The sequence below is a fragment of the Drosophila eugracilis genome, unplaced genomic scaffold (assembly GCF_018153835.1).
Source record: "Drosophila eugracilis isolate 14026-0451.02 unplaced genomic scaffold, ASM1815383v1 contig_2154, whole genome shotgun sequence".
Classification (NCBI taxonomy): Eukaryota; Metazoa; Arthropoda; class Insecta; order Diptera; family Drosophilidae; genus Drosophila; species Drosophila eugracilis.
Genome location: NW_024573038.1, coordinates 1,339,159 through 1,360,619, shown reverse-complemented (window position 1 = coordinate 1,360,619; position 21,461 = coordinate 1,339,159). Strand labels below are relative to the sequence as shown.

General features: G+C 41.7%; 1 protein-coding gene and 1 long non-coding RNA gene across 2 annotated transcripts; both read left to right on the top strand.

The window, feature by feature from the left end:
• The first annotated feature begins 1,610 nt into the window (after positions 1–1,610).
• On the top strand, positions 1,611–2,139 carry LOC108108704. Its single transcript, XR_001772490.1, has 3 exons — positions 1,611–1,715; positions 1,846–2,008; positions 2,066–2,139. It is a non-coding gene; the product is annotated as an uncharacterized LOC108108704 (long non-coding RNA).
• A 9,939-nt stretch (positions 2,140–12,078) lies between these two features.
• Positions 12,079–19,919, top strand: LOC108108694 (protein embryonic gonad). The gene is made up of 3 exons (XM_017216799.1): positions 12,079–12,465; positions 17,539–17,616; positions 18,501–19,919. The coding sequence occupies exons 2-3, from the start codon at positions 17,539–17,541 to the stop codon at positions 19,551–19,553; spliced, it is 1,131 nt and encodes a 376-aa protein (XP_017072288.1). The 5' UTR covers positions 12,079–12,465; the 3' UTR covers positions 19,554–19,919.
• Positions 19,920–21,461: the final 1,542 nt, after the last annotated feature.

Sequence of the window (21,461 nt, the reverse complement as noted above, 5' to 3'; positions counted from 1 at the left end):
CTCAAACAAAACACAGGAACAACCAGCCGCAACATCAATGAGTTATGACAGTTTCCAGTGCCACAAAAAGTGGAATATATATAGAAAAAATGTCGCTCCTGCCTGCACCATCGCTGCAATTATCAGATAGTGTCTATGTCTCGATCGATCCTCGACCAACTCAACATCCAACTCAACATCCAGCAATGCGAAAATGACAAAGACTCAACCATTTAATAATATCAAAGCCCAGGGAGCCTCATTCTACAAATAATAAATAGTAAAAAAGCGTACAACTAAATGATTACAAAAATCTAAATTGAATTTCGCCATAAATCGCATCAATGGCCAACTCTCTGGCTCGGGTTGGCTGGCTGCTGCTGCTAATCCAAACATGAGATATGCCGGAATAACCCAGTCCCGACGATCGCCAGATCGTTCTAAGTTAAACGCATAATCTATATAGAGAGGAAGAAAAAGTGGGCATTAACTGGGTCGGCTATAGGCGACTTGCTAGATGTCCTACAATATTTGAGAGATTACTCAAGGTAAAACTTTATATTCTTTTCTTAAGATCTTTAGGTAGACACTTCACTTTATTTATTATTACATGTTTATATCAAGATTATTGTTTTTTACTTTAAAAATTTGTTATTTTTGCAGTTTATTAATTGATATTGAATAAAGTTAAATTGTTATTTGGTTATTTGCTTAACTTTATGTATTTATTACAACCTAATCCAATTTTAGTTCTTCCTTTTTTCTAAAATATATAATTTTAGCACCAAAGTGCTAATGGATATAGAAACTATATTAACCATATACCTTTGTCCTTTCCCTAAAGATTACATCAATTATTTTTCGTAAATTACCTTTGCCACCTATCTGAAATGCCCTTTCAACACATTAAACTTTGTATAGGGCAGAAAAACAAAGTAACATTGGGTGCTGCCTGTAACGGTGCCGCTCAGAGATTATCTAACAGAGGCAGGACCTTGGGAGAGGGGACCAGGCCTAGAGAGGAGAGAAGAGAGCAGCCTGGCAATCAATAACTTAAATTACAAAGTAATTGCACAGGCATTCACAGCACGCTGGAGCAGCTTCGCTGCGCTTTCGGCCTGCCACCGAGATCAGTAGCCGTTGGATCGGATCCCAAGGAGCTGGGACTCAGAGAGGGGGACAGTCATCGTCATCGTCATCAGTATCAGATTCAGCATCGGCACCAGACTCCGACTCAGAATCAGCATCATCTGCAGCACCTGAGGTTCTCGGATCGCCGCTGGCTGTCGTCACAAATGTTACACTTGATGGTAATGATGATGGACAGATTGGTACCAAAGTCACTCAAAAAGCGTTGCCGTTGCCAGCTCCGATTCTGATACCCAGACAGCGGATAAAGCCAAGCCTCAGCCCCGGGCTGAAGATCCGAAGTTGGATCTGAAGCTGAGTTTGGAGTCGGGGCTGGGGCTGAGGCAGAGGCTGTGGAAGAGGCTGTGGATGAGGCTGGGGCCAAGCCAATCCGGTAGCCGGTCTGTCAGTAAGTTGAAAATTGTTTTAAAATTGCTGTTACATGTCTGAATGCAAGCAGATTGAATTACAAGCTGGCCGAGCAAATGCTTTCTGATCAACATCACAGTCACTGACTGGCTAGCAACTGCAACTGCCACCGACTGCGGAGTGCCGACTGCGACCCAGTCCCCGCTGGAGTCTAAAATTAAATATTGCAGCACCCGATGGTAAAATCAGTCAACGCACACATATATGGTATAATCTAAATTTAAGTGTTGACACATTCGACTCCTGGCCAACTGAGATCGATGCAGGAACTGTTAACAGCATTTCTGATTCCGTTTTATTTCTTTACAGGGAGAAAGGTAGCAGTTGGATTTCGGCAGTCTGGAATTATAGTTTACTGCACAGAAAGAAAATACCTACTTATAGATGTTATCAAATTGTATCAATAATTCTTTACTTGAAGTTTACCTTTGAATATGGAGAACTCTTAAAATACGAGTAGATGAAAGCCGTGGTAAAGTCATAGCAAAATGTCAAAGATTTTAATACTTAACTCTAATTTTCTGTGTAGTTAACGTCTATATAAATCTTGCTCTATGGGATTTCCTTATGTCCAAATACTCATCAAACCCTAATCTAAGTTAAGTGCCTAAAACAAAATAAGTTATAGTTTTGGTTATAATAACAAGAACCCATTTTGTGAAATATATTTTATATATAATGTAATAAGACCATACTAAAAAGCAACGTACTTGCATCACCTGAAATATTGAAATGGCGTTGCAGCATTACCATAACTTTCTGGCCCATAGAACTACCCTCTGCCGTTCCCTTCCCGAATCCAAAGATCCAAAGAAGCCGTCTCAACATTTCCCTAATGACGGCAGTTTTAGTTTATGTGATTAGACTTGCAAAATGATGCGACACCCGGAGAAAGAGCCCAACTGCATATTGAAATTGCAGGCAAGGAGGGACCAAGGTGGAGGAGGGACCGGGAGGAGGATACAGGAGGTGGGAATAGAGCGGAATGGAGGAGCGCGTGACACTCGCCGCTTGGGCCGCTTATCTTTTATTTAACATGCTCGCTCTGTATAAATATGGAGGAGCCGCAGTTCGCGGCATCCACAAGACTGGCCCACTCCGTGGAATAGCTTCATTTGTGGCATTTGTGGCTGCTGCCACTCGCTGCCATTCCTGCACTTCATTAATTATGCGAACTGCTCTCGAAGCAGATCGGACCAGAATTGATGGCCATGGCCTGGGAACGGGTCCGCGGAATGGAGACTCCAGACTCCGGCCTGCAGACGTCGTTTGCGGCATGATAAAGTTGTAATTTGTTGGCAGTTAAAGGTGTTGCTTATAGTGCAACTAATCGACGTCATAAACTAAACTATGCGTGGCTAAACGAGATCGGTTAATGTTTGTCCGCCAAATGATGATGACAATGCGGAATGGACGAATGCCTGCCTCCAATAGGAGTTCAATTACACGATCTCCGATGGCTTGCTTGGCTAATAAAATGTGGGATGGCTTTTACTTATATAAGGCTTAATTGAAAATTCTTTAAAGGTGGGTAAGGCTCTTTTTGATTACTTTTCAAATAATTACAGCGATAATAAAGGCGAAGCAGAGGAAGAACCCTCTTTTTGGTGCTTCTAATTGCTAATTAGAATGTTTAACATTCTAAATAGCATTAAATAGGACGATTTTAAGAAGTTCTACTTCTATTGGCTCTTCCTAAAACCTTGCTAAAACCTTATTATTTAGTATTGATTTGAAATAAAGAAGTAATATTAAATCTATCAGCGACTGAAATCCCAAAGAATCTCCCTGCTAGCTTCAGCCATTTATAATTTTTCCAGTTTCCATCAATCTTGTTGGCGAGTAATTAAGCTCTTTTCAGCGGAGACAAAACTTTCTCCGCTGCTGCCTGGCCGAGAATTCGGCACACACAAAAAGCCAACAGTCGAGGATTCGCTAAGCCTAATTCTGGTTGCCGCCGCCTGGTCAAGGGGTCGGGGTCGTTTGCGTCTATACACAATATTTCTTAAATTAAATTATCAAAAAGAATTTCACTAGTTGGCATGCCGAGCCCAGGCTCCCGCTATGCCACGCCCCCCCATCCACCCGCCTCTGCATGGCAACCTGCTGTGGGAGGTGGAGAAAGACGGGGGAAATGGGGGCTCTTGCAGAAAGAAAAACCAAAACGAGCAAAAGAAATTCCGAAAATTTTCCCACACTTCTTGAAGGAGGCGCACGCACACATACGAGCCTGCAGAAACAGAGAGAGAGAGAGAGAGAGAGAGAGGCGCATGCGCAGCCACTCATATTTGTTTATGGCTGTAGAAGAAGTCAGAAGAAGCCCGGCAGAAGAAGCAGGGCACTTGCTGCATGGAGCACATGTTGCATTTGCCTCCGCTGCCGTTTTGTTGTTGATGAGCTGCATTATATGGCTGGCATGCATACGAGCCGGCAACTGGAATGGCCGGAGTACGGTGGATGGTGGTTCAGGTGCGGCGGAGGTGGACCAGGGGCAGAAGTCGGACACCGACTCACAGGAGAGATGACGACGTTGCCATCGACATGGACAGGAAAAGAGACGCGGGCACAGACAGAGACACTGGCATAGACAGCGAGGCCGCAGCGAATGTCGGCACTTGCAAAAATCACTCAATAAGTTTAAAAATATATTATAATATATATGTACTAAAATTATTTATCAACTATAAGACCTCTATAAGACCACCAGAATGTTGTCCTTTCACAGGCCCATTTCCGCTGATGAACCATTTCAAAAGTAATAAACTAAAAACCAAATTTTTATACAATCATTTATTTCAGTTTTGTTAAACTATACAAAATTCTAACTTTTTCCCAGAGTGTAGAGACTGTTTAGGCCAATGCGGTCTCAACCGGGGCCAAATGGGCAGTGCATGGGGGCATCGGGCATCGGGCATTGGACATCAGACATCGGACATCGAGTATCCACTTGTTGCCTGGTTGCCGCTATTTACCTTTTGGTTCTGCTTGTTGTCTTTTGTCTCGTCGGGTTTTCACTTTAGCGGTTCTTCCCCGGCTTTTCCTCTCTTATTTGAGTTGCTGTTTTGTCCCTGAGCATTGACACCAAATTCTATTTTTCGCGTGAACGCCCTTAGCTCTTGATGTTTTTCTCCGGCGATAAAGAAAATTCCATGGGAATTGGGGTGACTAGAAAAGCTAGTAACTAAAAAAGATGATTCACTATCATAGGTTATCTTATAGAACAGAAAGTAACCTTGTAGACTTCTTCTTGGAAAGCATATCTATTACGTCGGGATTCAATCATCAATCATTTGTTAGACCATATAACCATATATCCATATAACCATATAAAGAAGGTTTGGGTTTCCTCCTCACCACATACACCACCTAGATCCCCGTACTTAGCTTTTCTCTCACCTCTCCACGTTGACCAATAGATCAATCAGGTTGAAAGTTGTTCGGGCGGAAAAGTGATGGTTTATCCGAAGAAAGTCACTAATTCTATCGATCAGCTCCGATTATCGCCGCGCCATGTTTGGCCGTCGAAATCCTAAGGCGACGGATGGCTGCGTGACGGGAATACTGTATTGCGAAATGGTTCGAAACTGTTTAACTCTTGCTTTCTATATAGCCGCTATAGTACCGCTCCTCAAGAGCCCCCTGACCCCCTTAAGTAACCCATCCAGGTGGCGACAAACAGCTGCCCGAATGTTGTTGTTGGCCTTTGGTTTACCGCACGACAAATTGCTTTGCTTTTGGCATCTCCAAAGCGGCCCCAGCCTCAGGATTGGCCATATATGGCCAGGAGCCGTAGACACTTTGCGTGTCCGTGTATTGGTGCCGCATCCATGTGCATGTCTGCACTAAACAAATTGTTAAATTTATTGCCTCTCGTAAAGAATGGTCCCAGTTACAGTCGGAGAAGCAGAGCAGCCGACCGACCAACAAAACCCAGAAATTTCTGCAGTAATGCACTCAACTAGAGAGTCGGAGTGCCATGGAGTGCTCTGGAGTACAGGAAAACCCAGCAAAACATTTATTTACCAATTACTATTTACTGTTTACCATCTACCATTTACCATTTACCATTTACCATCCTCCATCAGCAACCAAATGGAAAGCTCTACCTGAAGGCAGCCCTCTGGCCAAGTTAAAACCACCAACCTGGCCATATTCGAAGTGATCTGGCTATGACAGCTTTGGCATTTCGGCATTTAATTAATTAGCGAACGTGAACTACCCAAGTTAGCAAATGATCGGCCTCTCATTGGCGCCGTTGTCAATCACTCAATCAATCGATCAATCAGCGCAAATCAGCGGCATTCCTGCGACTTGCTTTCGAAGCATGTGGAGTGAAAAATTACTCCGAGATGGAAAAACAGAAAGAGGAGAAAAGCGTTTCAAATATGCAGGATAGAATGCCTAATGAGCGTAATATACTATTGCTTTTCTGATTGGAAAGACGAATTAATAAGAAGAATTTAGAATCGTACAGGATGTAAAGAATCTCAAGTTAAGCTCAAGGGTAAGCACTCAATATTTCAAGAACTTTATCTGGATAAAAGGTAAGTATGTTCCCTTACCGACAGCCAAGATAGAAGACGACGAATTTGATAATAAATATGGATATATAGTTTCTTGATGAATGTTTCAAAATGCGTAGATTCAATATTTACCCTCAAATCCAATAGTTGGGTGTATTCCCAATTCCCAATTCACCTCTCCATAAATTGGCCTTACTCTAAAACCATAAACTAAGCCATAAACAGCGCTCCATCTCCCTTACCGCCCACAAATAGAAACATTTATGTCCCGGTGGAAATGACAGAAGCCCCCTGCCAAAGATAGCCGAAGAAAATGTAACAAATTTCGCTGTGCTCCTCATAAAATACCATTTTATCCAGATCTCTGAGGCACAAACAATTGGCCGGGATCGAGCGGTCAGAGGGATCCCAAGCAAATTAGGAGGCTAATGAAGAATTTACATTGTTTGCCAAAAGGAATTATTATTAAGCATGCACAGGCCGGAGGATTGGGATTGGGCTGTGGATGTGGATCTCTGCGGTCAACGAGCGGCAGGGACCAATTATATCGCCGAGCTTTGATCTTGCGACTGGTTCTAGGAGCGATCCATGGGCTCTATCCTCCAGTCCGTGGCCCAGACTATTAAGCATACCGAAAGAAAGTTGGAAAATGTGAAGCAATTGTTTCTGGCATTTCGGCTGCACTTTGTTCTCGGGCCGACAAATCTACACACCGACTTCGAAAAGGGGAGAGGCCGCGTCCTCGGCCTCTAATTCCCACTGCTGAGCTGGGGTTCATGCCAAGTTCACCGAGTATTTGGATGGCCGCGAAGATTACGCATTGCGAATAAATCAAATGAAGCGTGTGCTATGCCCAAAGGAAAGTTCCCCCAATTTCAGACGCATTCAATTAATGTCAGTCGTAAAACGTGCAGAAAAAAAGCCAAACCGAAAAGAAAACCAAGTCAACACCCAGAAGATTTATAGGGCAAACCGTTTTTTTTTTTGTTTCTCCTCTTGCAGAATGCTCCGAAATCCACTTAAGTGTGGCTCGCTCTGGCCAAGCCCCGAATTTCGTCGTTCCACATGTGTGGAGAGGTGTCTGGGCTTCAGACCCCAAGCACCAGACCACAGACCCCGGACACCAGACCCCAGACCCCTGCACCCATATCCAGGCTTTAACACTAAGGCACCGAAAAAACGCTCCAATTTGTCACTTTAGCTTAGCCTGAGCGGGTGAGATGCAAAGACCTGAGAAATACCCTTTCATAGGGTTAATGGGTTTGTAAAAACCATTTCAAAAGTTCTCCTAAGACAAATCTTGAAATGCGTGTAATCGTGGTATCAGAAAATCTTATAAATCTTTATAAAATCTTTTTCATTTTTGTCAGTAGTTCCATCCGTTTCATCGTTGGAGTCATCGAGCGAATTTAAACTCATTTATTTGTAAAAAGTACTTATAAAGTTTAGTTATTATTATTAAATAATATCAGAAAAGTGGGAAACAATAGACTAAAGGCCATGTAGGCTTAAATATTATTTTGTATTTTCGAACATTTACGTTTATTACTTACAATAACGAATCTTAAAATCTTCGTTTAAAACAAAGAAAATAAATAAAGACAATTAATTATTTTTAGATACAATTTTTAATCATAGTGTTATGACTCTTTTAGATTTTTATAAGTTACTTGTTATTAAACCTTCCTAACAGTAAAAGTAGGTACACATTGTTTCAGGGTAACCGCACTTCGCATATGCCGCGAGACCCCTTGTTAGCTCCAACCATGAGCGAAAGAGAGCCAGGCAGATCGCAGCACAATTGTTATTAGTATCTTTTGAGGGAAGCCGCCGGCTCGGGCGAAAACTGAAGCACGCGCTCTTAACAAATTAGGCTGCGAATTTATGCGAGTGAAATGTGCGTCCGATGACATCACAGGCCAAATATGTGCCCCAAAAAGGCGCGGCTCCAAGTGGATTGCAAAGCAGATGAGCGATGAAATGCAGCCGGCAGATGGATGAAAGGAGATCTGGATCGAAGTCCGCATCCCAGCGATACACTTGGGAGCCCTTCGCCATGACGTGCCTATATAGGCGGCTCGGTGGCCAAGAAAGGATGCTAAGTGTATCCCAGGACAGGATGCAAACTAGTTTCCTCTTAAGCAGAACAAATTACTTGAGAGATCTTCACCGGCAGTTATGCAAATTCATCGGCGTGTGATTTATGCGAGCTGGGAACGTCTTGGGAGACGAGACGAGTCCATGTCCCTGCATAAAGTGAAGCAAATGAAATTAGCAGTCCGGTTATTGTCCTTGGCAGGATGCCGTCTCTGACTCCGACTCCGACTCCGACTCCTTCTTCCCGCGCGTCGACACCTTTATGAAGTGTCAAAGTCAAGGGCCGGGAGCGAGTTCATTAATGATCCGTGATCTCGAAACGCTCAAAAGCCGAATTCGTTCGGAACACTCACTCCGATTTGTATTCGCATATAATGCCCGATGTTTATATACATAATTGTTGCATAATAAACTCATTAATCAAAGCTGCTTGGCTGGAGTCCTGTGGCAGATGAAACAGTCCCGTTTGGTAGGGACGCTTGATGTGTCTGACATTGCTAATGGTTCAAGATGATGTTTTGATGCATTCGTTTTTCGCACCCCTACCCTCTCTTAACCCTAAAAAGTAATCCAGAAATCATAGCATCTGCCTTCATTTCTTATCCCTTTGAAGTGCTTTAAGTACTGATGGGTTTTGAGACTCAAAATACGAATGGATGTTGGGATAAATCGGTAAATTTCGTAGTTCTAAGTTGGATTCTTCTGAATTATAGAGTTATATTGAAACGTATAAGTATTATCAGTATTAGTAAAAAGGTTCAGCTCAAAATATCAGCTCAATGTCATGCAAATGTCGACCAAATTTTGATAATCGCATGAGCGATCTTCTTTATGGCCTTTTATCGCCAATAACACAGCGACAGCGACTTGGGGGTCGGGAAAAGCCAAGAGGGAGAAGAAGAGATCGAGGCAAGATGACTATAACTTACAGCTACAACAACAAACAGTGGCAAAAATATGTCCATGTTCCGTATTCCTCACTCCATCTCTTTCTCCCTCGCCGATCGCCTGCCAAGCAGCCATCTCTATCGGACTTCATGCAATGCAATTCTAAAAATTGAATTATTCATGGCGATTGTACGACAATCAATTGAAATTGAAATAAAATGCTGCCTGCCAGTTGTTGCCAGTGCCAATGCTGTTGTTGTTGTTTTTGTTGTTGTTGCCACAGCCTATGTTGCTGCGTCTACGCGCGCTGTTGCTGCCGCGCCAGCTACCGCCTTTGACATGTGCGCAGATCGATTTTGCTGATTTTTTTGGCTCGGTTTGGCCAGCGCTCCTTCAATTGAAATTGTGATTTAAAGTATCTGTATCTGGATCGATTTGGCATCGATCGAATGTGGCCAAATGTCTTCAATTCTCCGGCATTCCGACTTCAAGTCAGCTTCGGGAGATTTGTCGCCTATTTTGCTTGTGCCTCGCTGTGATTTCTTTCGGTTTTCGTCTTTTTTTTGGCCATGCACAATTTGTATTTGGCCATGTTAGTGCGCAAGACAGACCTGTTTAAGTGTTCGGCAATCTTGGTTTGGCTTGATTGAAATTTTCTTTGAAAAGTTTTAGTGCAGGGAGGTAAGAAGCGTTACAAGCTGAGGATTTTACTTACCAGCTAGCAAAATTAACCTTCTTTTCCATTTTACAAAATTTTTTGGTAGTAAAGAGGATCTTTGTCTTTAACTAAGATTTTTCTAGTATTTTGTCTAGTAATTTAAAGTATCATTAAAATAAATTCAAGTAGTTATCATTGTTGCTAACATTTCCCTTTCCCTATTGCCTCTAAAGTAAACAAACTGTTTTTATATGAAATATTCATGGACTATAGCATTCCTTACTAGTTTAAGTATCTTATCTTTTTCTTTTGATTAGATTACAGTGCCCTGAACTCTATATCTCATCTAGTGGCCACAATTTGAGCCAGATTGCGCTCTAATAAATATGAGCAGCCATCAAAGCTAATGCCCCAACTCATCACCGGGAGATGAGCACGCGAGCAGGCGAGATATGAGTGCGCCCGTTGCCAAGGCCCAAACTTAATTAAAAATTTGGACAGAGCAGAGGGAAGATGGGAGATTGGCCCACGAGCAGGAGAAATGTTAATATGACGACAAAAATTGCAGTGCCGCAGCTCCAGGAGCTGCATCGCCAGTTGGCAGATTATGACGACAACTATGCTGACAGGCAGAGCCAGTGGAAACTACTCCAAGAAACTAGCCAGATTCAGTTGCAGTCCGAGTCGGAGTTAGAGTCTCCGTTCCAGTTCATGGCTAAATGCTTTTGGCTGTGATAAATTACACGTCGTTTTAGAGTGTTGCGCTTCCTTGTTACTCCGTCAAGTGGTGTTGACACGGCCGCAGCGAATGCAGAGTATTAAACGATCTCCACCGTGCTAGTCTCTTCCCCGTCTAGTGGTGTTATTAAAATGAAATCATCATCATCACCAAGTGACAGAAGCCGAGTTGGAGTTGAGCCGAAGTCTAAGCTAGAGATGGAGATGGAGACAAAGACTGGCCAAGTGCCCGAGGCTCACTTGAGTGGGCATCTGGACGCACGGAGGCAATCATCTGATCATGCTTATGACAAGAGAATTCAATTAGACATATGGAAACGCGATGATTGCTCCACTGGCAATTGCCACTGGTGGGGATCCAATTTAAACAAGGAAATATTAACCGTGACTACTCTATATTAGATTTAACATTTAATGGAAATTTAATTGAAATGATTTATTATGATTGAAACTTCGATTAATAGTTGGTTTTACACAGCATTCGCTTGAGACGGTGATAGAAGTTAATTTATAATATATTTATATTACAATATCCATAAATAAATATTTATAAAAAAGTACATTTTCAGGCAGATCTCTAAGTTTTACGGCAAAAAGTACATTAAAAATCTATAATATATAAAAATAATACAACAGACTCAGGCGACAAACTTGTTTTCACCATTTTGCGGGACAAACAACAAATTCCCCCACTGTTTTCTTGGTTTCTCCAAATGTTTATTTACACTGATCGCCGGGCATTAAGTGCCCACCTCCTTGCCACATTAGTCGTCCAATACGAGTCCAAATGGATGCACAGGCACAGAGAAAACAAAGCACGGCCGACACTCTCGCAGCCAATACACTCAAATGATAACAGTACCGTGAGTAAGTCAAATGGGGGTAAGAAGCACAACAACCAACGGCCAACCACATCGAGACGATATTCAATGAAACCGAACGAAACGCTTCGAGATCGTGCCGGTGCCAACAGCCAACCACAGATCAGCATTCGCAAGAAAAAGAAGAAGCCCAGCGGCAGCATTTCCAGAGAGCGGAGAGTGTACCAACCGCAACCAACGAACTGAACTGCTATACAGCGAACATGTTCGAAGTAATATCGGTAACAGAGCACACTTAGAGAAAAGTGTGTGTTACATAAACAACATTATTGATTTTAGGCCCGTCAAGTTAAGCGGCCTTATAAGCAGTTTGCTAAAAACTATTAAAATGTATTAAAGATCTGAGATATGTAGGTTATAAGATTTATTTTAAAGTTATTAGCTTCCATCTGTACTTGGCCTAGTGTACTGTTAAGTTAACAGATCATACCTACGTTACAGGGCAGCAGAGTCGGCAGAGCAGAGAGGCGCAGCTTTTGCCGCAGCAGCTGTTCGCCAAACAGGATTTCCTGCGGCAGCGGCCGTCGATTAACAGTTACGTTTCGCCTTGCCCTGCCACTGTTGCAAACGCACACGAACTCAATCTCGAGACGCGTGCGCTTTGTTGTCTTTTAGCTGCTGCTGCCACTGCTGTTAGTGTGGCTGCTGCTGCTGCTGTTGGTGTTGCTGTTGCGGCTGTGACTGCTGCAGATGTTGCTGCTGGGATGAGGAGATCTTTGAGGCCAGGGCCAACCTGGCAGTCCGAGTCTGTTTGGCGCTCAGAACGACGGCATCGATTTAGTCTCGGATGGACGCTACGCTGCCAAGCACCGTCAGTCAGGCTTTCGCTGCTCTCTCGCTCCCGCAATCGCAATCGCTATAGAAATCACATCATTATATCCGACCGATCGGCATTATGTGCGCCACGTGATTGCTGCAACTCTCGAAAGCCGTCGCTATATCAACAGAGATAATTCGGATTTAAACAGTGTCAAGTGAAGAATATATCTGATATGATCAATTGATATTTAATGATTTGTGCAGAAATTCCCCAGTGTGTGTTATCAAGTTAAAAAACATAATAATTTGCATATAAGCAAATACAAATAGTGCTCATTTTAAGTTAACAATTTATGCTCTTTTGGAAATATACATTCTGGAAAAGGTAAGATTCAGCTCAAATATATATTTTAGCTAGAGACCCCATTGGCAAATGACATATTTAACAGATAGATACTCATTCTGAAACTTAAATAAATCTTTATAAATATATAAATACGAGCTAAACTCGTAATTTAACTTTTAAATGAATTAAAAACGTTCTGTATAAATTAATTTCAACAAAGGTTGCGATTATGAGATTATATTGTCAAATAAAATTTATAATACAAATGGAAATCGAAATCACAAATTATCTTTAAACAATAACTCTAAGTCATCCTAGTCAAACACAACTCTAAAGTTATCAAGGCATTAAAGGAAACTAATCGATAAGCTTCAGTCATAATTTAACATGTTTAATATTATATATTAATTCAAAAACACTATAATAGGTGAATAAACATAATTCTGAAGTAATAACAAGATCCTTGTGTATGCGAAAAGAATTAGCGAATTTACTTTGTAATCAAGACTGAACCTTAACTCCCAGGAGTTCATACTTAACACTAAGGACGCCCAAGGAGAACCAGAAAAAGTGTAATGCCGAAGACAAAGGAAGCTCATTGACATGCTCATTAATAATGTTATTGCCTTTTGTGCGATAAGTGTCAAGAAATTACTACAATAGGGGCAGAGAATGGACAAAGTTGGGAGATATTCAAACATTTAATTGTCCAACTGCTGTCGGCAATCAAGCAGAAAAGGGCCAGAGGCAGCTCTCCGACTGGATCATGGATCCTCGATCCGAGCCAAGGATGGAGGATTGCGGATGGAGGACCGAAGATCGAGGATGGCGGAAACAGACAATCCAAACTAGAGCGTGTGACTGCTGAGTGGATTTGCATATTGCGAATGTCCGTCTCCAGTGGCTGGCAGGGCTAATAATAAAGCATATTACCGGCAATTGTCTGCCGAGATCGGAGGAGGAGGAGATTCGGGTCGCGGAAGGGTTTGGACTTGGATGGCAGATTGTGTCAATGCTCCGGGGTTCAGGTTCACCGGGCTGTGTTCTTGATTCTTGTTCTATTTTGTAGCGGCTTCAAAATATTTGAGACAATCGTGGTTTGCTTGTTTGAACACCTTTTCTCCCTCTGTTGCCTTTATCTGATTTGGCATTGTCCATCATTTTGTTTGCTTTTAAGGACACATTTTTTCGGGCCCTTGTTTATTATTCTTATTGAGAAGAATCCTATATTTCTTCTGATTTTTTGTTAGGTCTGTCAACAGCGAGTTGATGAGCTTGTTGAGAATGTAGCTCCGACCAACTGATCTGGTTCTTATTGTCTAAGCCGCTCTAAACTCGTCCCCCATCGAGTTCATCTCTCTCCGCGTTTAACTCGGACTGGCACACAGCATTTTGTAGATTTCCAGAGATTAGATCTGAATAATCATCCACTTGGCTTACGATCAATAAGTATTTCTGTAGCAGTTTAGGTTTCTAATTAATTGTCTGTTTCAGCTCAATGTGTAACATTAATCTTGACTTAATCGATAAGCCTGTCAGCCAAGATCGTTCTTCCTATGTTCCTATGTTGTGATCTGCTCGGCTCGATATACTCGAACACTCAGAAATGAACAATGGGGATTCTGGTCTTAAATTTGAAAGGAATCGGCACAGATAGTCAAATCGAATTCTCCTAATTTGCACAGCACTGCTCTCCTCTACTCATTGTATTCCCACCACAATCCCACAAACTGGCCATCGAACCAAATAAACGGACAGATTACATTCACCTTCTGCAGGGGCTCGGCTTGAGGACTTTTAATTAGCTGGTGGCATGGGAATTATGTCCTCCTTCATGACTTCTCTTCAGTGAAATGAAGGGGTAGCTTTGCTATAGATGCTCCCAAAACGAGCCCCACAAATATGCGTCCGGTTACGTGGAGTGGTGGCCTTGGTCGGAGAGTCGTGATAGTGCTAAAAGGATTGAGATGCCGCCTCCGGATAGAAATCTGCTACTTTATCGCTCAAGCGTGCCGTTCCATTGCATTTCTTTCGGTTTTCTCAATAAGGATCGAAATGATTTGGGTCTTTGTGATTATCTTGGGGGATCAGCTACGGCCAGATATGTAGAAATTTAAAGTCGGAATGGTAAAGAGAGTTTATTTAGTGAACACCTCTAATCTACAAGTTAAGATAGCCATTTAATTTAATTTATTAAATTATTAAATAACTAGTTTTACGGCTGTTAAGGAGTTGAATTTACAGTTTGAAAGGAACCAAAGATTGAATTTGTAATTTACAGCTTCCTAACCAGGATGTAAGTGTAAGCCCTACAGCCCTACTACAATTAACTTTTATATAACTGCCTGAAAGTCGAGGTCATCTTGATCAATTCCCTCTATATATTGACCCCATGGATCTGCTGTCATTACAGTAAAACATTACCATATTGATCTTCCGTTGTTTATAAATCCATTTTCCCAAAACTCCCCCATTTTGGGCTGCTTACAGTCCAGATTATCACGGTTCTGTGTGCCTTTGAGACTACGAAGCTTTTGTCAGCGATGGAAGATCTCCTTGGGCTGCAGCTCTGCTTGATGATTTTCCTGGTTTCTGGAAAAGCGCACCGCTGTGCCGAAAATTGTCACGGTTTCGCGGTCTCTCGCGCTCGCTCGCTGTGAAGGTGCAAATTTAATGTTTGCCAATTTAGCAACGCTCTGCTGTCACCTTTGGTGTCCATTAGCGAGCGCTTATATGCAAAGTGCCGGGCATTGGCAGCTGGCGGGGATCGGATGGGGCTAACCATTATCACAGAAGCAACATCACGTTGTGGCACCACCACCTGCTGGGCGCATTTCGCGGATCAGCTCCCTGCCATTGGCAGGCCTGGTCCGGTAAATGTCCAGATGGGGACACCTCAGTGGAGCACTTAACCTGGCTGGCATGGCAGGGAGTTGAATCGTTTCTGGGGCAAATCTGGTTCTCAAAAGGGTGAACAAGAATTAAAGAAACTCACAACAATAAGGGTTTGTAAAAAGAACTCCTTAGGATAGGGACTTATACATATATCTTACAAATTTAAGCAAAAAGTCTTCGGATTAGAAGTTAATAACTTTTGTTTTATTCTATACAATTAGCATTGCTTTTTCCCTAATATACAAATCAATTTGAATTTTCAATTAACTTAGACTTTTAAACAACAACTTAGATATCAGTTAGCAGTATTAATAATGAATCAGAAAACTTAAACCTAAACATACTTTATAAAACCTTTCTTAGCCACTTCAGTTTCTGTCTAAACCAAAATCTTAACGAAATGCTGTTTTCCTTTTTCAAATTAACTATTTATTGCTAGGTAGTTTCTGCAGAAATGATTTAATAATTAATTTAATAAACAACTAAAAAGCAAACGATGTAGGTTGGTTCTTTAAGCCATAACTGGTTTTAAATTTAACTGGTTATGCCAAAGGCATAAATAAGTTGTGAGCACCTCTTGATGCTTAAAATATAAAACTAAACGTGCTAAATTTTCAAATTTACGATCACTTACAATAGTAATGAAGATTACACGCAAGAACTATCGATAAAAAGAATTCCAATGGAAAACAGCCGCAATGCTTTTTAAACTGAAGATCAATTTTGGTGTGGGCTATGGATGGCCTTGTTAATTGAGAAAATATTAATCAAATTGGAGATATAAGCAAATGGGCATATTTGTGTCAGTCATTATTATTTTAATGCATTATTAAGTTTAATACAATATATAAATATTTATATAGTTTACCCATTGCACATACCCTAACCCATGAGGAAACCAGACTTGCCTTTAAATTTTTGATTTTAGCACATAAAAGTTTCTAAGAATTTATATTGTATAGCCATGACCAAATGGATCCCTCCCTCGTATTCTCCACGCTCATTAAATAGTTGACGCAAGATTTCGCAGATTTTCGCAGATATATTTTATTTGCTTTCAGTTGTTTCTTTTTCGCTTGACCTTAGGCTTTATGGGCAGGCGAAAAAAGTCACTGTAGTACACTGCATTAGATGTGTGAACGAACGGAAAGTCTTCCCGGGAAAAGCGAGGGACAGAGAAAAAGGCAGGGATTGGCGATGTGCAGGAGAGGGGTGGACGAGGTGCAGGCTCTTCTGACATTGCCGCGACCGAAACTTTGATGGTGCAAGCCCAAACCGGTCGCTGCATACCTCAATTTCTATCCACGACCTGTAGCGAAATAAAAAACACAAATTCCGAAAAAAAGAATAAAAATAAAGAGAAACGCAGTGGGTCATCGGTTATGCATGTTGTTGTTTTTGCCGCTGCAGTTCTTCTTCTTCTTCTACTTGCGCTTCTTGGCGTGGCTTCGTGGTCGTCGCTGCGGCCATGGATGGCCTCGTCTTGATCACAGCTGAGCCGGGAGTCAATGTGTTTGCCCGCCAGCAAAAAACACAGCCCAGGGAAAAGTAATCTGTGAAAAAAGGCATCATCAATAACAAGGACAATCGTGAAGAGGTCGCCGGAGCTGGATTTTTTCAATTAGGCTCTCAGCTTCTTCTAAGATGAGAGGTCCAAGAAAAAAAACTACAAAATAAAATCATTAACTTAATGATAAAAGTAAATTTCATTAAAATTAAGATGCGAAAGTGAACACAATAAATGGTAACCGTAGGAGTATACAAATAATATATATAATATATATATATATAAATAAACAGATTAAAGTGTTAGAGCATCTCTTTCAAATCGATTTCACTTTTATAAAACTATAAAACATATTACTTATAGTCCTCTAAATATTGAAGTTGTTACTAAAATATGTATAACAGATTTATATTTATATATTTATATAATATGTGACAATGCAATATCAATTCGGACGACTTCTTACATTTATTTGCCAATTTTTAATGGGGGAAGCATCAAAATTATATCAGCGAGAAAGTATTAATTTTGCTTTGATAATATTTTATTTTCGGTTGGTTAAGGACAGAAATGTCTGTTTATTTCATTCATAAACCACTATTTTGAATCACGGTTTATCTTCTTTGATTTTGTTAAGTAAGCCTAACCTGAAACTTATGTTGCATTTTTATAAAATAACTTGAATATAAAATATATCTTATTTTTTGCAGATGAACCAGCTGTGCAAAGTGTGCGGCGAGCCGGCGGCTGGTTTTCATTTTGGGGCATTTACATGCGAAGGCTGCAAGGTGAGTTTACTACTAGCAAGTACTACTACTATCAGCAAAGCAAATCGATATTTTATAGAACTTAATCCCGACAATTGTGAGAAACTCGCGAGATTCAGTTTCGCACATTCCTCGCACAAAATGTGCAAAAAATGATCTCGATTTAGGCTTTTACTTTTTACACAAAGCAAAATCGAAAACATTATTACTGTAATTAAAATTCAATTCGGTAGATTAATCGATTTTTAATTGACTATAAGTAGATACGTGTGCGCAGCGGCCACAATACAAGGCTCACCTTCAAATGGCATGGGAAAAAGTCTGCGAAATTCAGAGCAGTCCGCAGGTCGGGGGGCGGGCTCTATATATAGAGCTAGGTAAGCCCCGCGGCGAGCACAATTGTAAACTGCAGTCAATCAAATAAAAATTACATGCATATTAGATGAGTCAGCGCAATAGGAAACAAAAGTCTCAGACACCCATCAAACACCACTCAAAGTTGAACTTCAAAACCATCTGGGGGCTAAGGCTGCTCCATGAGTTGGCATGGCTCCAAGACAATGGGGAATCAGCTGGCTTATAGTAAATGGATCACGAGGAGTTGTCTTTTTTTCTCTTCTCAACAATTCACGCTGTCTTACAAGTAGTTGGCCAAATTATTAACGCACATTTTGTAATTGAAGCAAGTTCAATAGGCGGAGCAAGAGAGTGAGTGGGGAAAATCTTACGGTGGAGAGGTGTTAACTGGTTTATCTGATAGCGATTTGCTTTACTAGAGAAGTTGTTTTACAGGATTTCTAATTCATAATAAGACTATCTTTATTGCTATCGCTTCGCTTATAGCAAATCTAATAAGTAATATATTATATTAAAAACTAAAACTAAGAAATAATCTTCTCTCTTAGTCCTTTTTCGGCCGCACCTACAACAACATTGCGGCGATAGCGGGCTGCAAGCACAACGGAGACTGCGTGATCAACAAGAAGAACCGCACGGCCTGCAAGGCCTGCCGGCTGCGCAAGTGCCTCCTGGTGGGGATGTCGAAGAGTGGTTCCCGCTACGGTCGCCGGTCCAATTGGTTCAAGATCCACTGTCTGCTGCAGGAGCAGCAGACGACGACGGGCATCGGCGGAGGAGGCTCGGTGGGAAGTGGGTCAGGTGGCGGGGTGAGCAGTGCGAGTCTAGAGCAACTGGCGCGACTGCAGCAGGCGAGTAACCAGGCGCGGCAAACGTACCAGGATAAGACCAATCCTTGCATTAAGTCAGCGACCGCAACATCGCCCAGGATCGAGGGAGCTGCAGTGGGCACGGGAGTTGGGGGTTCCGGCTCACCCTCATTTCTTCAGGCGGCCAAGTTCCACCATCATCACCATCACCAGCGGCAATTGAAGCTCGAATCTCGCCTTAGCAACACGCCCAGTGACTCCGGTGCATCTTCTGCGGGGGATCCCAACGAAGATGGAACCACCAGCGTGCTCAGCGGTCAGATCCCGACACCATCATCCACCAATGCCACTAGCCTGCCTAAGTTGGAACTGGGGCATCCCAATTTTCCGGCCACCTCGGAACCGGATGCGGATATGCAACGACAGCGCCACCAGGAGCTGCTCGAGATCTTCCGCAGCCACTCGGAGCCGCTGTACAGCTCCTTCGCCCCATTTAGCCACCTGCCACCTGTACTGCTCGCCGCCGGAGTTCCGCAGCTGCCCATTTTCAAGGATCAGTTCAAGGCTGAGCTCTTGTATCCGACGGCCAGCAGTCCGGAGCTGGAAGAACCCATCGATCTGTCCTTCAGATCGCGACCAGATCCCGCCAGTCCTCTGGCCCACACCTCCAACAGTCCCAGTTTAAGTGAGCCTGCCGCGGGGAGTCATTGCTTGGGGGAGTCTCCGACCTTCGTTCGAAAATCCACGCCCCTTGATCTCACCCTGGTGAGGTCACAGACATTGACAGGCTGAGGTCATCTCGTGATTGCCAGAGAATTCGTTCGAGTGCCAAAACAATTTCGAGTACTTTAGGTTTAGGTATGTAAAAAGTATTTAATCTTCAGAAAGTCGATGGGTTTTACAAGGAAATTTACAAATTGAATTTCTATTATTATTAAAAAAAAGTCTTGTGAGAAAAATAATTACCCCAAAAAAAACCCATCGACTTCCATACAAAATATATAGGTTAAGACGCAGAAAGGAATTGAACATTTTGGTGCCAGTGAAATCATGTACAAATATCCATATTATTATAAATAACTTTAGCTCAATGACAGTAAATAATTAAAAAATAAATTAAGTTAATAAATATTGTAATACTTAGCCCAATTAGCAAATGATTGTCATTTGATTTGCGATGTGTATTTATTTTCATTTGTATTGTTTTCTTAATTTATGTTTACAAATTCCATAATAATAACTTAAGAGTTCTTAATTTAAAGTGTTGTTCTCGTATTAACTTTTGTTTGTTTTATTATTTTTAAATAATTTATTCTCTTAGACAATTAAGAAGCGATCAAAATGTAAAAGAAGAAATGAAATAAAAATACGTAGAAATCGAGTGAATCTACTTGTCTTTGTTTTTGTCCTTAATTTAACTCAAAACTAAAAACTTTCTATAAAAGTCTCTATCTTTCTCCCTCTGGAGACTGACGTAAAAAGCTTCATTTCATTGACACATGACCAAACTTTTCCTGACCATCTACAGCAGAAATTTGTTCAATATACAAGCAGATATCAACAGGTATATATGTATTTTCGATTCAACTGTCACAGCGTCTGTGCTCACGTGTATATCCATCAAGTGGGGACCAGAAAATCCTGGCCAGTCAATGCGTTATTCATTACATAACAGTGCGGGCTGACATATTTCCAAATGCCAGGCTACCTAGATGTTGACTATATAAATGTAATTATGACAGGCCAAGACAGATGACACAAGTTTATATCGGCTCAATGGGAGAGCAGAGACTTGGACGGCAAATACAGACCACAAAACAAAAGACTTAGGAAACGAACGCGATTTGATGTCGGCCTGGAAAAAAGAGTGTGAGTATATCGCTAAATGAGTAAGTTTTAATTAAAAGATAACTACTAAAAATGAAATATAAACTTAATGTAAATTATATTATACAAACATTCTATTGAGAAAGGCTCTTTAAAATGCATAAAAACAAAAATGTAATGATTAAAATTATGGTTTAAGATGAACTGTATTTTGCAATATGGATATTTGTAAGTGTACTTGAATTTCATTACGCTTTTTACTCAAGGTTTATGTCCCATTGATTATATACAACCCTTTTGAGAGGGCCTTCCAGTGAAAAACACAGCCATTATGGGGCCACCTCATATGCATATTCTGTGTATCTACTGATGCCTGTCCATCTTCGCTGATTTATACTCCTTAAACACTTCATTCCACTTACGCCTAGCCATCACTCACACTGCGAGGTGTGCATATACGAGTATACGAAGACATAACTCTCTTGATTGGCTGTGAAACTCTCGAATGGCAATTCACACGTCTATCCGATGGCTCTACGTCTGCCGCTGTGTTAGGGAGAGTATCATTGGGAACACGCCCCCCGAGAGCGCCGGACAAAGTGAGATACAAAGCTGAATAATCGCACGACACACGCACAATTAGCTGCGCAAACAGTAGCTGCTAAGCACAAATAATGCTCCGGGCGAGATGAATGCCAAGAGGAGATCGAAGACTTTGAGGGGATCAGGTGTGGAATCGGGAATCGGGGCGACCGGAGATCGTGAGCATGAAACATCGACTCGCGTGCTCACAATGCTTTTAAAATGCATTTATGCACAGTGATGGGGAATGGGGGGCGCCGAGATACAAGTGGCCACTGCTGTAGATGCTTG

Coding starts and splice junctions, on each gene's coding strand:
- LOC108108694 (XM_017216799.1), top strand. CDS start 17,539: ATGAACCAGCTGTGCAAAGTGTGCGGCGAGCCGGCGGCTGGTTTTCAT. Junction 17,617..18,500: donor TTACATGCGAAGGCTGCAAG/GTGAGTTTACTA, acceptor CTTCTCTCTTAG/TCCTTTTTCGGCCGCACCTA.